The 17,232-nt window shown below is 24.6% G+C and overlaps 1 protein-coding gene across 1 annotated transcript; it reads left to right on the top strand.

Annotated features, from left to right (window-relative positions):
• Positions 1 to 3,305: 3,305 nt before the first annotated feature.
• Positions 3,306 to 16,250, top strand: LOC119681958 (two pore potassium channel protein sup-9). The gene is made up of 6 exons (XM_038095274.1): positions 3,306 to 3,720; positions 8,909 to 9,191; positions 9,299 to 9,489; positions 9,552 to 9,739; positions 15,410 to 15,567; positions 16,022 to 16,250. Exons 1-6 carry the CDS (start codon positions 3,594 to 3,596, stop codon positions 16,221 to 16,223), a joined length of 1,149 nt encoding a protein of 382 aa, XP_037951202.1. The 5' UTR covers positions 3,306 to 3,593; the 3' UTR covers positions 16,224 to 16,250.
• The last annotated feature ends 982 nt before the right edge of the window (positions 16,251 to 17,232 follow it).

The following is a 17,232-nucleotide window of genomic DNA, read 5'->3' as shown; positions in this document are numbered from 1 at the left end:
AAATTGTCATCTTAGTTTAATATTAATTCATCACTTTTTATTATAAAAACAGTTCAAAATATGGTATTAAATCGTATGAACTGCTGATATCAAATTTGTGTCATAATTTCATAATATATTATTATACAATATCTGTTGTATAAACATTTGTTGTATATTAATAAAAAATAATTACCTTTAAAAAGTTTCATTTTGTTACTCATTTTCTGATAACAAAACAGATTGTTTCTAACTTTTAGTGGTATAGCAATGTTTTTTTGTTCGATAGCAATGTTTATATTTTTAAATATTATTTTATGAAATATATACAGTTTTTTTTAATGACTTAATTTTATTTACATATTTTGAACGAGCTAATATATATGGTAAACTATTTAAATAAAACACTTTTTTACATTAATTTTAAAAGATATATTTTATTATCACCAATATTTTAACTATAGTCTATAATGATCTTAAGGGTAGTGATATAATACAACTTTTTGCAATATAACAACAAATTCAATACATATGATAAAGAAATAGTTATAAAATTTTATAACAATTATATTTTCAAATACATATATACAGAAATTATATACTTATCCTGTTTGGAAAAGTACCAATTATGGAAAGTGTTTTCCGATTTATGGAACGTGTTTTTATGCACTTCAACGCAGATTTGTTTATCTGTCTTATAGTTGAGCTTTATGTCATTAGGCACAATGACATATGACCTTTTGTTGGTTATTTTCTTGGTTTAACACCTTTTTTTTCTGAATCTGGATCGTGCTGCGGTTAAATGCAATCTGAAGTTAGCGCAGTTTTAAATTCCATACGATTAATGTGCTTCACACTGTGCTTATGTTTAGCTATAGGCTTCTTTAATTTGTATTGAGTTAAATTTTTGTGCAATTAAGTTGAATTGAGAAGAACAGTAAACAACACTATAAAAGTTGGTTTATGTGTATAAATGATTGAAAATGAAAGTTTGTGAGTTAAATTACACTGTGGTGTAATTATTTATGTATCATCAACATACATCAACAAGAAATAAAGTTAATTTGGTGAACTTGAGGAGTTTTAAATCATTATCTATAGAAATTTATTCAAATCGGACTGTTACTTTGAGATGGCAAATACACAAAAGTTTAATTTTTTTTTGTGTAGTTTATATAAAATGTTATATATTACAATATATAATACTATATAAGTAATAAAGTAGATTATACTCTGGGAGGTGTTAAAGTATAATATTTCAAAATTTTAGTAGTTACTCAACAACTCATTGTGGTCATATCCTAATAAGATGATAGTAAATATTTTAAACGTGATATCAAATAAAACAGTTTTTATGCCTTTGAGAGAACTGAAATTTACCATAATTATTATATGAACTAAGAATATCAATACTGCTGTTCACGATTTTGTGTAAAAATTTTATTTACTTGTGTTATGTGTAAATATGTGAAATTTTACTAGAAATTTGATATATGTAAAATTATATTATTTATATATCAGTGAAGTTCAATTTACAAAATTTGTACTAAGTATATTTATTTAAAAAAAGGGGAACTATACGATTTATAAATTATAAATTATCACATTAAAAATATAACCGGATGCTTAAGGGTTGAAAATCTCCTTTATGCATTCTTTCAATTCTCTTATTAAGAAATGTCTTAAATTGTTATTGCGCACTGTAGAAGCCGCACTTGTTAACTGTCATTAGTAAGTAAAAAAAAGTCGGTCCTTTTTTTCACTCACAGGATATTAGATTTTCCCAACTTGAGTAGCAATAGTAAAATAAAGTTGAAAGCGCGTGCATTGGGTACGGAAAAAATTTTATAACTGCTGAAAAAAAATAAATTTTTATAACTTATATTATATTTTAAATTGTATACAAAAAGAATTTACATATTATATGTTATAAGTGAATTTTATGAAATATACATATGTATATGTATCTACTAGGAAGTGTTTTAAATATTTTTTAGAGTGAATACAAAAACATGGAAAAATGTTTTAGTTTATATAATGAATATCCATTACTATAAAACTTTTTAAAGAAGATTTACAAATGTGCATTTATCTAACTTTTTCATTATTATTATTTTATACATAACGTTCACGTCAAAACAAGATTCTTATGTGCTTGAATTCCATGAAAAGAAAAAATTATCATCTCAATAATAAAAGAACTAAAATGGCATTGACTTTTTGCCTTCAAAAAATGTACACGCATACATTTATATATATTAACATGCATAGATTTGCTCAAGAGGCAGCAATAAATATGACTTCATCTGCATTCCTTTTGGAAATTGTAAATAATCAAAATATAATGAAAGGATTGATTTATATTAACAAAAGTTGATAGCGTCACAAAATTTGCATTTCTCTATAAAAGGGATTATTGTACATTTCTATTGTATAAAATCGAATCCTATGTACATATATGGAACATCATGTTTGATTGAAATTTATCCTTGCTTTTGTACGTACACAAAACTTAATGGTATTCATATACGATGTGCATAATATAAATAAAAAATTCTTTGGTATACAGTATAGTCCATACTATACTCGTAACTAGGATAATTTTTATTTACTTTACCTTTCATCCTAATTTAAAAAATTATTTATTTTATGTACTCCCATTTGTGTATTCAATTCGTAAATTTTTACAAAAACTTAAATACTTTTTAATTAAAATACAACGCCTCTGCATTTAAAAAAGTTATTGAGTTAATTAAAAATAAACATTACACAAATACTATTCATTGTATAATATGAATTATAATAAAAATAGAAATGTGCAAATTTTTATTTTTATTTAAAATTTTCTATAATATATTTATGTAAATATGTATCTGTATATATGTATACATACCGCATACATTTTCATAACATTCTACCCACGTACATGAAAATTAAATAATTAAATATTTTTATAACCTAGACCAATTTTTAATACTACATGTATATGTGCATGTAAACATGTATATGTGTGCTATGTAGAAAAGGATATAAAGGAAACGAGAGTGCTTACATTGTTTATGCAGAAAATATTCGTATTGAAAAAGGAAAATATTCGTCGGCATAAAAATAACTAAAATAAAGTAGCATTGCAAGGATACTGCAGACATGAGTTTAAGTGGCACTAACAAGAAATGCGGGCAGTGCACAAGTATAAATAAAACAAGGTCGACGAAGCAAGTGTGTTGAATCATAAAAATAGAAACGAAAAATTCAAAAAGGATATGTGAAAATGTGTGCAGGAAAGGATAATCATTATAAGAATGTTAATCTTAAACATATAATTAATTACATATTAAGTATTAAAAATTATATAAAAAATGATGAGCATATTATAATTCATGTGTGTTAAGTTACTACCAAACTTAATGCGACAAAAAGTGAAAATTATTATAATATACACAAAAATGAAAGTAAAAAACACCTTAGCAGTGACTCTTAAGTGAACGAATGACATAAGTTGTTAGTCTAATTGGTAGTTCTCCAAATCCGGTAGTTATGCTTCCCTATCCCATATCTATACAACTATATAATTGGTACGATTGTTAATAATAAAAACTTCGCCTAAATGAAGAATGAAGAAACAAAATGTTCGCACGATATCTCTGATCGTGTGTACATTTACTTATTTGCTTGTTGGAGCTGCAGTTTTTGACGCACTCGAGTCGGAAACGGAAACCCGTCGTTTTGAAGCATTACAAGGTAAGCTACCATCTCCATATAATTATCTCTAAATTATTATCTCGATATTATTATCTCTATGTTATTAACTCTATATTATTATCTCTATATTATTATCACTATATTATTACCTCTATATTATTATTATGCTGTAGTAGTATTATAGGTGATTATTTGTGTATTATAGCATTAGTAACTATTTTTTTTTATCATTATTTGCATAAAATTATGCTGATGATAATAAACTTTAACTCCCTCATAAGTATAGAGACTAGTTTCAGTATATATAGAAACTTTTGTTTCAGTATAAAGACTAGACTAAACATTTCTAACTCTTTTTTAAGTATAGGGACTAGATAAAATATCTAACTCTTGTTTAAGTATAGAGATGTCTAATTCATTTTTATTATCTTCAGTTATTTACTGTACTAATAATTTTATGCCACGATTTTTCTCAAACTTCTCTGTATTATTAAGAAACGTACTTTTTTGCTTTATAGAAAACTTTAATTTAATGTTAAAGAGTTATTTCGTTTAAATTTCTCCGTAACCTTGAACAATTTTTATTTGTTATAGAAACTTTAATCTATGGAAAGCGTCCATATATACCATATTGTTTTAAGCAACCATATTTCACATGTATTGCACAGATAAGGATTTCTGAATAATTGTGTTTCTCTTTGCCTCTTTGTCAGTAAGTTTTATAAGTCGAACTTATAAAACAGATTTTAATATTCATATATTTGTTTTAATAATGTTATTAATTATTTTAAAAAAAATATGCAATTAAACGACAACAGTATTGATCTTTAATACAATAATTATGATTAATTATTGAAAATAACTCAGTAGCTCAGCAAAAATAGCTTTGACCTTGTAAGTACTTCTAAGCACGTCATTGACTGTCTTGTATTCTGCTGATGTAACCATACATAAATATATAACATAATCTACTGTCTCGAATTCTTAGTTTTCTATAGAAATGGTTCAATATTTTTATAGCTTTTGTTTTGCTGTAAATAATTTTGTAATTGACTTTTGTCTATTATACGAGATGAGTTCATCGTTATTAATTATTAGTGGACCCATTCTTTAAAAATTCAATTTGAATAATATTTCACTACATTACCGAAAATGATGATTCTTCATTTAGGTAAGTCTGATTACCTAAATGGCTCAATATGAAAATTTTAATTATTTAAAACACTCTAATCATAATTGAGAGTTCATATTTGGTCAAAATTCGTTCGCCCCCGTGTTATACTATTAATTCGTTTATAGAATATATACCATTACTCTATTTTATTTATTTTTATTATTTTCCCTTTTTTTATTTTAGTTTATAATAATTCAGTCACATTTTATAGTTAAATATATTATATATTTGAATTTTTAAACTATTGTTATTATTGAACTTAAATAAAATACTCATACGCAACATATTAATTTATAACATTATAACATGAAAAACTATTAGTACCAAATATAAAATAAACTTTTTTATGGTCTCCGATTTGCCAATTATAGAAGAAGTTTTTTAATAAAAAACTAAATAAAAAACGAAATAAAATAAAAATTACAATATTCTAAATCAGGGCTATCCAAAGACGGTCCGCGGGTCACATGCGGCCCGCGGCTAATGTTTGTGCGGTCCGGGACCTGATTTTAGTCTGCTACAATTACGAAAATTTTCTTTTGGTGTACTGGTAAAAGTATATTATTTTATTTCTATGGTATCCCAAATAAATGAATTTAAATTGAAAAATTAATAAAACTAAATTTAACATTATAATCGTACTTGTATTGGCCCGCGATCGCATCTAGTCTGGACAGCACTTTTCTAAACAAATAAAGTAATTACTAATTATTTTGTATATAAGAAAAAATTGTTTGGAAATATATTAAAAAGGTTAAAAAAGTTTACTGATTTACTTAAAAGATTTGGTACTGATTTTAAGAAATAAAATTTAAGAAAACACTCATATTCCAAGAAAATAAGCCATTTAGTTATTAGAGAATACAAACCACTAATTAAATAAGAGAAAGTCTTCAGGAAAAATAAAATTCATGATGATAATAATGATACTTAAATAATATTGTCAAAGTCAAAGTGTTATTATATGATATAGTTTAACAATAAATTAGATAATTTATCACGTGAAGCTATATCAGAGTCTTCTTATGGTGTTAAGCCCATCATTCCGTAGTACGGTAACCTAACTTAATGTAAAATATCACGTTAAATAAGATATATATAGCGTTAGAAGCTGACCAATTCATTGTTTACTTATTCTATTGGAACTATTGTGCTCTAATTGTACATCAACACTGAAAGAGTAGCAATTTCATAAAAAAATCTATGAAAAGTATTGCATTTATTTTGACCTGATGAAATATAATAATAATGGCATAATTGCATGTCAGTACATACATAAGTAAGACAATAAATAAAAAAGACTGTTCAAACCTATTCTACTATGCCAGAGGATACCAGAGCATAGCAGAATAAATTTCAATTTCAATATAATAATGTCAAATGAAACATTACTATATATTTTTAAACAAAAAGAATACATTAAACCAAATTAGGGCACATTTGAAAAAGCTTAAATTTTATAAATAGTCTTATTTAATTACGTGGAATAAGTAATACTAGGTATATATTATTATTTTACTTGCATTTATAATAAATATGTGTGAAAGATTAGTTAATAAACCTTTGAATCTAGTATTCAATAAACATCATGCAAATATAGTCTGAAATAGTTTTAAAAAATTTTAAAAATATTATTTGATTATAACGTTACCTGATGCGATGATTTCAAAGATTTTTAATTGATGACATATATGGTATAAACAATGGGTACATTTTTTTTTTAATTATTTCTACTCCTTACCATGCAGCTGGAGGACGCAAGTAAGGAGTCTTCCAGCTATATTACGAATCTTTTGGATTAAATTGTTAATTTCTTAACAGGGACCGAACAGTTATTTCAAAAATTTTTAAGAAAAAAAGCAGCAACATAAAGTCTAAATTCATTTTTAAGTATATAAATATCATTCTAACAATTTTCATCTACAATATCATGCATGCTTAATATATATGATAATGTATTTGTAATTGTATTTGCTTTATTTTATATTATATTTTTCAGAAATAATTATTATCATGTGCCTTTTATTTTTACACGCAAAAATAACTCTTACAATCTGCTTTTTATTTTAAAACACACAAATAACTGTTATTTTTGCTTTAAAAATATAAAAATCAGAAATAATTTTTTTTTTTTGAAAACAAAATATAACTTTTGAATCTGAAAAAATATAATATAAAGCAAATATAATTATTATTTTTTAACTTTTATGTGTGAAGCTGTTTTACATAAGAAAAGTATATTTAATATCATTGTCCTATATATCGGTAGCAATTATATTATTAATTACAAAAGACGCAATCATTTGTATAAGTGAGATGACATAATCTTCAACCATTCTAAGTGTGCAATATTCTTACGTCAATTTAGTATATTTTTTTGTGCTGAATTATTAGAACAAATACTATAAAAACTATAGATGCGGTCATTAAAATCAATAATACAATATTAACCGCTCCTATGTTTTTCAATTCACTTATAAAAGCATCATTTTAGTTAATTTTTTTATATATTTTGAGGACCAACGCTAATTTAATTTTTACCAATTAAACTAAACTTTTTTAGAAAATTGATAAGAAACGTATATTCTCAACTATCCGATAAAATGTACAATAATTCTAAATGGATCAACATGTTGTCCTTATTGTTTTTTTGAGCTTTATTGGATTCATATACTTAACATTCTAGTGAGTATCCTTAGTTTGAATTTAGTTACAGGAGCAGCTAGTAATTTTAAAGTATAAATACTACAATAAATTTAATCTAAAACGATTACATTAATTATGCAAGATTACTGGTTTGTTACTAAGTAATGGATTCATAAAGATTTAAATGTTCCTAATTCTAAGTATCTCGAAAGATTGATTAACTATATTAATCAACTAACTGTGGATCTATTAGATGAAACTGAGAATGTTAAAAGACTGATAAATTCACATATCTTTGATTTCCCATTTATGCAAAAATTAAACAAATTATTACAAATTATAGTACTTAATATTTATAAAATATATTCAACATTTTTTTAATACTTAAATAAATAGATTTTAAATAAAATTTTATCAAAACAAAAAGAAATTATATATATTTATATATTGTTACAACAGCGTTTTTTGATGTCCAATATTCGAGTTTATATAGCCAATTTATATATCTGCCATCTGTCATATCCAATAAATGCAAATATTGTTTTATGGATGGCGCATTTAATCACCCGATGACCAGCTATATTCTAGTCTTAGTGATCAGTAATACAAAAGCATAAACTAACAGATAGCAAATGGAGTTAGAAACTGATACAGTTTATTAATAAAATAATAATCCAATATGGCTGATAAACCTATTTGCAGTTGCAAGCACACACTGGTCCTGATCTTAGGAACCCATTGCCTTCTGCAGTCAGAAAAATAGTAACTTTATTATTATGTTTTATTTTTACTTTAAAATTTAATATTAATTTTTTAAATTGCATTAGGAAAAATATTCAATACGCAACAGGAGTGTAAGTTTTAATTTCTTTATAGTCTCTTATATATAATTATATAAGATAAGTATATATAATATACTATATATAAGATCTGTTAGTTAGCAACCGTTCTGCTTAAAAAGCTATATTGTAAGAAATTATTTAGTGTAGCTGGCTACGACTTGCAAATTTTGAGGACGTCAAAATAGACAATAGTTACCTCTGAGTACAAGTGTTGATAATTACTTTCGACACGAACCGTTTTAACCTAACATAACTTAGAACGGGTACTTCATGCATTCAAACCGAACACACTAGGTAATAAGTACTGACTTTTTTATATTTATTATATGTTCTAAATATATTAAAAAAAATTTTGTAAATTCTACATAAAATCTTTTAAATTAAAAATCTTTTTGCAAAGCTCACATATTTTTAAAATATTTTTGAATTATTCTTTAAATGGGCTTTCAAAAACCATGATTATAAACAAAAGATTTTGGTCATTCAAGCAATAAATAATTTTAAATAGTATTTTATCAAGTTTCACCAACATAAAATAATAATTTTTTTTTTCTTGTATTTGTAGCTGTCGAAAACATGATAATACGCAAATATAACATTTCACAAGAGGATTTCAAAGTTATGGAAACTGTTGTTCTTAAATCAGAACCGCATAAAGCTGGCCAACAATGGAAATTTACTGGTGCATTCTATTATGCGACTACTGTGCTGACCACAATCGGTTACGGACATTCGACACCAAGCACTATAGGTGGAAAGCTTTTTACCATGTGCTATGCAATTGTTGGCATACCATTGGGCCTTGTTATGTTTCAAAGTATTGGAGAAAGAGTTAATAGACTGAGCAGGTTAGTTCAACTGCAGTTGGGTTGCGAGTTGGTTTTACATACTATAATTACAAGCAATTTAAATGATATGTCGATATAATTTATACAAAATTTTATTAAAATTTTAGCTTTGTTATACAAGCGGTGAGAATATCTCTGCGCTGTAAACGAACTGCAGCTTCTGAAGTAGATTTAATATGCGTTGTTACAACGCTGAGCTCTTTAACGATAGCGGGTGGTGCTGCGGCCTTTTCGAAATTTGAAGGTTGGAGCTATTTTGATTCAGTATATTACTGTTTTATTACTTTAACTACAATAGGTAAGAAGAATTTATAATTTTAATTTTTAAAACACTCATAAAACTTTTATTTCGTTTTCAAGGTTTTGGAGATATGGTGGCATTGCAAAAGGATAATGCGCTCAATAGTAAGCCTGAATATGTAATGTTTGCGTTAATCTTCATACTATTTGGCCTAGCAATTGTTGCTGCCTCACTAAATTTATTAGTACTTAGGTTTGTTACGATGAATACAGAAGATGAGCGTAGAGATGAAGCTCAGGCTATGCAGGTAAAGTTTCTAATTAATTTTCATTTTTTGAATTAATTTTAATAAATCAAATATTTTGAAATAATTTAATTTAATCCAGTGTCTTGAGTAGTTTCTAAAATTTTGCAAGTGTAGATATGAAACCAAAATGATTTCGATATTAATGTTTAGGTTTCAGAAAATAATAATTATAATATATTATTGACTTGCATAAACTAAAATAGTTTTATTTTGTATTTTATACGACACTATAATCTTAATTATATTTTTAACATAGTTATTAGCATTTTTTATAGTTTCTTAATTCAGTAACTGAAATTATCATTAATATTGTTTTAAAATATGAATTAATATTAAAAGTAAATTGCATTTATTTACTGCTTAACTTAGGTATATTTTATCAATTGTCATTAAGATAATTTTGCATCTTGCATAAGAATATAAAAATTAATGAAAAACAGTGGCGTTTCTGTGCCAAAAGGAAGCTATTATGATTATAAACTAAGGGCGCAGTAAAACAAATGTGCAAACCTTGTCTAAAAATTTTTATTTAACATATATATCTAACACTTAAAAAAGGGCATTAAACATGCATTATTTTTTTATTACATTAGGACTCTAGTGAGTTTTTGTCTCCATGGGGATACTAACTATTGATTACTCCATGGCTAAACCACACCTATGTGGTATAAAAACAGTCAAAACAGTATTAATAAAAATTATGCATTTTTTAAACTTTTAAATAGTTATGGAATAATTATACGTATAAGTATATCTAAACTATTTTGGTTTCATATTTGAGTAAAAATCAATATAGCTAGTGCTTTGAATATAATTTTATATCAGTTATTTCTTTATAGAAGTAAAAATTTTTTATAAAAATATTTTTACCTGTCCAACTTAAATTGAAAATATCTTTAAAACCAATCTAACTCGCTTTATCCATGTTGATTTCTGTACTTTTTATAAAAATTAACAGAGAGAAAACATAAAACATAAAAAAAAATATCATTATCTGCTTTAATAATCATATATTTAATTCCTTCATTTAAAAATATTACAATTTTATATCACCATGTATTAGTAAATTTTGATGATTTTTAAAATATTTTAAATAATTTCATTTAATATTTTCCATATCCTTGAGGGTTATATCTTTTCCTGTTGTATTGTTTATTTTTATTTTAAGTTTATATCACATTACCTTAAGCTTTATTTTACGGCAAGACTACCGACATTTTGTGACTATAGTTCGTATTAACGAAACTACATACAAGTACATGTGTTACTTAAAGTGTCTTGATTGTTGGTTTGTGTAAAATAATCCTATAACATTTACTACCGATTCAATTACAGTACCATTCAAGTAAATACGGTAGTTGAACTACATTTGTTCATTTTTAAGTCCCTTCATTTTGTTACATGTGACTATATTATATCCAAGGGATACGCTTAGTCTTATAGACCTATTGTGTTACCGTATAATTGTGTGACTATATTAATGTCACGGTACAATTTCTAGGATTCATTATTTCATATTAGTAAATAAACGGAGGTAATTTACATATATCAATAATACTGTTACCATAGTTTTTTATTCTCCAAACGTCTGTATAATACAAATATAACTTGTGACCTCATTTATATATCTATTGGCAAGTGAGATCCTCCGCTAAACTTTATAATAACTTAAATTTTAATAATTTTTAATGGGAATTCAATTATAAGCAATTAATATGAGTGAAAATTGTTGAATATATAAATATATGAATATATTTATTAACTTATTAAAAATATTATAAACGTCGATGTTTCTTATTCAAATTATAATCCTAAATTTATTTAGTACATTTTAATACCACATTTAGTTCTAAATAATTATATATTCATAATATTGACAGTGCTGTAGAAGATAACTAGGCAACACTATCTTATAACGCCGAACAAAGCGAACCTAATTAAGCAAATTTATTGAAATCGCAAATATCATATAGAAGTCTGTAATTTGAGTCTATAGTTATCAAATGACTTCTCCAATTTTTCAAAATTCTATCAGGAATGTTTACAGTTTTTTTTTATATATATTATTTATTTATTTTTATTATTTTTTGCATTTGAAAATACCCATTTCTTCATTCTTATATCAGTGCAGCGATAGAAATAATATTTTCTGTTCCAATTCAGAAATGTGGTGTCCTAATATAGGGCTCACTTCAGAACAGACTACACATATTCATATTAATAAATTATTTCTTATTAATAATTAATAATTTTTTCTTATAAATAAATTATTTCTTATAAATAATTTATCAATTATTAATAATTTAAGACTGCTCCGTTGAAGCAGCCTTTACTAGTCTGCCTTATTTTCTAAAGTGCTGTTTTAAAATACAAATTGCTATAGTGTATATTAGCTTATAAATTTCATATAGAGAATATGGTAATTCCACTTAAATTTTTTTTAGATTTTTTTTTTGATATATAAGGCGATATTTTCAATAATTCATTTGTTTAATTATGAACTGCATGTTTATCATTGTATCGAAACAATTTATTTAAATATTTCTAAATTATATACTATCGATATACGACAAGTGTTAAAAGTTATATTAAAAACAAAGATATTGATCTCGTCTTTATGGTATTTTAAATTTATAAAAATCACATTTTTTATAATCAACTTAAAAATGAAGAGAAGTAAATTAGACTTTTACTAAAAACAGTCCGCTATTAATAATTTTTATAATTTATTTTTACCAACTTTAATAGTTTTTATATTATTTAACAAAATCAAAAGTCAGTTTTCATCAAAAATTGCTTTCTTCACATGAAATTCAAACTTGCACTTTAAAATAAAAAATTTATCTATACTTTTTATGACTGAAAATTAATTTAATTAATTGTATGCATATTATAAAAATTAATTAATTTATTTTTAATATAAAATTCATTTTGAAATATTTGTTCGCAATTCTTTAGTAAAATCATTTTTTAAAAATTATATCATAAATAATATTTTTAACATTTTGCACAATTCATTATTGTTGTTGTTAAAGTTCGGCACAAAAATTTAATTTTCTATATTTTTAAAATTTTATTCTTTTAACAGAACTACATTAAATGGTTTAAAATTATTTTCTTTTTTTGGTTCCTTTCAAAATATTGGATACCAACTGTAATCAATACAATAGTTTATGAGCAAGTCCAATTTTTGGACAAATGAGGTGATTGCGGATCTTTATAATTTGATTAATTTTATAATAACATTTTAAATATATTATTATACAGTATAAATATTAATTTAATATTATTGTCTATTATGTAAGAAGTCTAATTCCCACAAAGCAGGACACAATTATACAACTATTCGTTCTCTTTAGCAGTAGTACATATACACTTTGTTCCCTAATATTTATATTTTGATAATTAATAGAAAACGAACGTGTTCAATAGCGAAATGGATCATGCTTATTGTAATGACTTTATGCCGAAAGATATTAATTTTACTTTTTGAAATAGTTTATATTTTTAAAAATTGTCATATATGTCTTTTACTATTAATAATAATATGTTTCAGTTCGCAGTTAGCGTACTTTAGAAATCTATGTTTATAATGAGAATACTGCCATTGGCTAGTTCAGGGATGTCCAAAGTATAGCCTGCGGGCCAGATGTGGCCCGAGGCTATGTTTTTAATCTACTACAATTAGGCAAATGTTCTTTTGATGTACTAGTAAAACCACTTTATTTAATTTTTATGGTATACCAAATAAATGAATTTAAATTGATAAATAAACTAAATTTAACATTATAACAGTATTTATAATGTTATAATGTATTTATAATAATAACTAGGAACGTATGTATTTTCTACGACCTAAGACCCTCCAATCTGTACAGTAATTCGTATTGGCCCACTATCGCACCCGTTCAGGACAGCCCTGGGTTAATTATTTAGTTTTGTTTTGTTGTTCAAATACGTTTGTATATTTAATTGATGAATACAATTAACAAAGTATTTGACACGTCTTCAACAGTCTGTCAGAAAATTGTTTGGATAACAGAAAATACTATAATATATAATATTAATTATATTATTATTTTAAATAATTTATAAAAAAAAAACAAAATTAAGATTCATGTCACATAAATAGCTTCAAAAAAAAAAAATAAATAAAATCTAAATTAAAAAACGTAAAATATACCAATTTTATATCATGTACCAATTTACCAAAAAATATAGAAGATTACGAATTCAAAAAAATTAAAATTAAAGGTCATCAAATCTAAAGTCAGAAATTAAGCTCAGACACTATTATCTTTCTGTACTTTAAAGATTTTTTGACACAATTTATAAGTATAAGCCAATTAACACTTTTAAAACATGAATTCCTTGGATCTGAATTCATTGAGTACAGAACAAATATCCCATAAAGTGCTAAAACTTTTCTATTTAATTCACGTTACACACAAAACATATTCCTGATAACACTTTTTTGAAAGTGTTACCCTTGAGTTTGATCATACCTGGTCTGACGTTAAAGATCCATAAAATCGGTGATGCACGGTAATTGTACTGAAGATACTTTTGGGTTTTAGAAAACAGTTTCACTATTTTGTTGTAGCACTTTTTTTCTATATATGTTCATCCAAGTCTAAATTCTATTAGTTGATATTTTTTTGATGACTTTAGTAGTCAATATAAATGTCATAAAGCTTAATGATAACAATGTAAATATTAGATTCATTTATCTTCTTCTATTATTATTCAATAATTTCATGATAATATTTTATAATAATACAATATGTTTTATATATTATTATTATAATTATAAATAATATTTTATAATAATATTTTAAACTTCTTTAAAGTCTGCAATTGCTCCTATTAACTGGGGAGCATATTTTTTTGCATTTTACTTTATTGTTTTGAAATGTCTTCAATAACCGACATACATTTGGATTGTTCCCGAAACTCAAATTGCCCCTTCGTGGTAAGCGTTTTGAGTCGATTGAATTGGTAAAAGAGAATTCGCTGAAGGAACTAAAAGACATACCTTCACGGGCCTACGAAAAGTGTATGGAAGATTGGGTTGAGCGTTGCCATATGTGTACCGCTTCAAAAGGAGCATATTTTGAAGGAGATAAAATATATTTGGAATAAAATTTAAAGTACTTTTTGAGCAGAGTTCTAAGTTGTTATGTGCTTTTTCTTCTCTTAGAGCTTTGATATAAATGTTATTTGCTGGATCAATATCTATTCAATTAAACATTGTGTCAAACTGACTGATAGAATTACATACATATATTCGTTCATAATATAATACATTTAAAATGTTTTAGGTGCATATATGGTAGGGAGTACTTGAAGCTCCATTCATGAGATGCCTTTTAATTTCTCAAACTGTGGAGCCATCAAACTTTTTAACTGGTTTCTTAACAATACTAGGCATAAAAGTTTATTCCATAAGATATGATTATAATTTAACTGTACTTATTCAAAAATATTTCATGAGTTAAATTTATTTGCATTACGCTTATATATAAATTAAACTTTTTCTATAGTCCAGACATGTAAACTTGATTCTGTTTTGCTATTGACACCTTTGAACACATAAAAAATGCTTTTATAACTTAAGTTTAATAATTATTAAAAACTTGGCTTAAACATTGTACTCAATTTAAATTTCAGGCTCTGCAAGTGGCTGTTAAACTGGAAGGTGATGTTATAACAGCGAATGGCTCTATTTTAAGTGGATATGAGGGACACGACGCTCAATCATTTAATGGAACAAATACATCAATGTGTTCATGTCATTGTGCATGTTTTAGTGCAAACCGACATAAAAAGTAAGTACACCTTCAGTATCCACCATATCTATGCCAAAACTAAATTTATAAAGCATTTATAGTATAGCTAATGTAACAAATATTAATAATGTAATTATTATTTTACATTTTAATTTAATTGTAAATAATTTATGTAAAATGTTTTCCTTTCTCTTTTACACGAATGTTAATGTGTTCGTTGTTTTTAACTTTTAAAATGTTTGTACTTTCATCCGAAATTCCTCAAGAAGTTCACTCGCCGATGATATGTAAGCTTTTTCACTTTTATTTTATAAGTGTATAACATCATATTTTATATTATTTTTTTTCAAAATTATTTTTATTTAATGAATTCAATTTATTTTGCGTTGTTGTGCAACCTAATAAATAAATAATTTTTATTCAATTTTCATTACACTATTAAATTATTAACGTATTATTATTTTTTCTAAATCTTTTATTTATTGCAATATAGGCATCAATACAAAGTACGTAGATCACCAACACACATCCGGCATTTATTACCAGAACTTGTGCCAATGCAAGATTTAGGCTATGACACCAATAGTCTTCATACCGGGGACGTGGATGTATTGGATACTGCTTCCGTTTCGCCTTCCAAACCACATAAGCAATTGCTTAAGCGAAATGTATCGTTATTGTCATTTCGTATATAGACAAATATTTTTAGATTTTATATAAAATCTTTATAAGTAATACATAAATTTTATTTGTAAGTTAATTGAAATTTCCTAATTCATCGGTTTATTTTATATAATGTATAATTTGAATTATAATTTTTAAATTTCGAAAACTGCAAACTAATAGTAAATTAATGAAACTGCTCTGTAAATATTATCAAGAGAAAGATTTACATTTCCAAACAACTTATCTACCAAACTTATAGTAACTGGGTCTTACAATAATGTATTTCCGATAAAATTCTACAAAAACATGGTCGTTCTAAATCTTTATAAGAGAATATCTAATAATTTCAAATTAAACGAAACCGTAAATATTAAATAGAACCAATTTTTTTTGTAATTTTAAAAATAAAAATTATAAATATTTTTACGAATTATTATTTTTTAAAACAGTTCTCCAATTTGATAAAATTAATTTAATAAATATTTATTAATTAAGTTATATGTTATAACAACTCCAAATGAATATGGATTTTAAATTAAAGTTAATTATAATATTTATTAAATATTTATAAATAATTTATAATTAAATTTTAACATAATAAAATATGTTATCCAAATGGATATGGCTTTTAAATAATTTATGTTTATAATTTATAATTAAATTTTACCATAATAATATTTGAATTCATAAAATTTAAAGTTTAAATTGAAATAATATTCTCCAAAACACTTTTAATTAATTTAAATACATTTTAAGAATGTACAAAATATTTGAATCAATTTTGTGCTTACCTTAAACATATATAAAAAATATTATGTATACATTATTTCTTAACAATTTATTTATTTATACACAATTTAAAAATTATATGAGCATAATTGAAAATATCTTTAAATTATTTAATAAAAAAATATTTTCAATTATAGATATATTATGAAATATTTTTCTATTTTAAAAAGCCTTACTTCTTAAAAATAATTTCGTTTTTATTTAAATAAAAGTTTCGTTTAATTTGAAAGTGTATTCTTTTAAATTGAA

This window comes from Teleopsis dalmanni, chromosome 2, assembly GCF_002237135.1.
Source record: "Teleopsis dalmanni isolate 2A chromosome 2, ASM223713v2, whole genome shotgun sequence".
In the NCBI taxonomy this organism is placed as follows: Eukaryota; Metazoa; Arthropoda; class Insecta; order Diptera; family Diopsidae; genus Teleopsis; species Teleopsis dalmanni.
This window is presented reverse-complemented; position numbering and strand designations above follow the sequence as displayed.

What these genes read in the sequence shown, in the direction of transcription:
- LOC119681958 (XM_038095274.1), top strand. Translation starts at nt 3,594, where the DNA reads ATGAAGAAACAAAATGTTCGCACGATATCTCTGATCGTGTGTACATTT. An exon ending in TCGTTTTGAAGCATTACAAG is followed by an intron (nt 3,721 to 8,908) that starts GTAAGCTACCAT and finishes TTGTATTTGTAG; the next exon opens with CTGTCGAAAACATGATAATA. An exon ending in TATTACTTTAACTACAATAG is followed by an intron (nt 9,490 to 9,551) that starts GTAAGAAGAATT and finishes TTCGTTTTCAAG; the next exon opens with GTTTTGGAGATATGGTGGCA.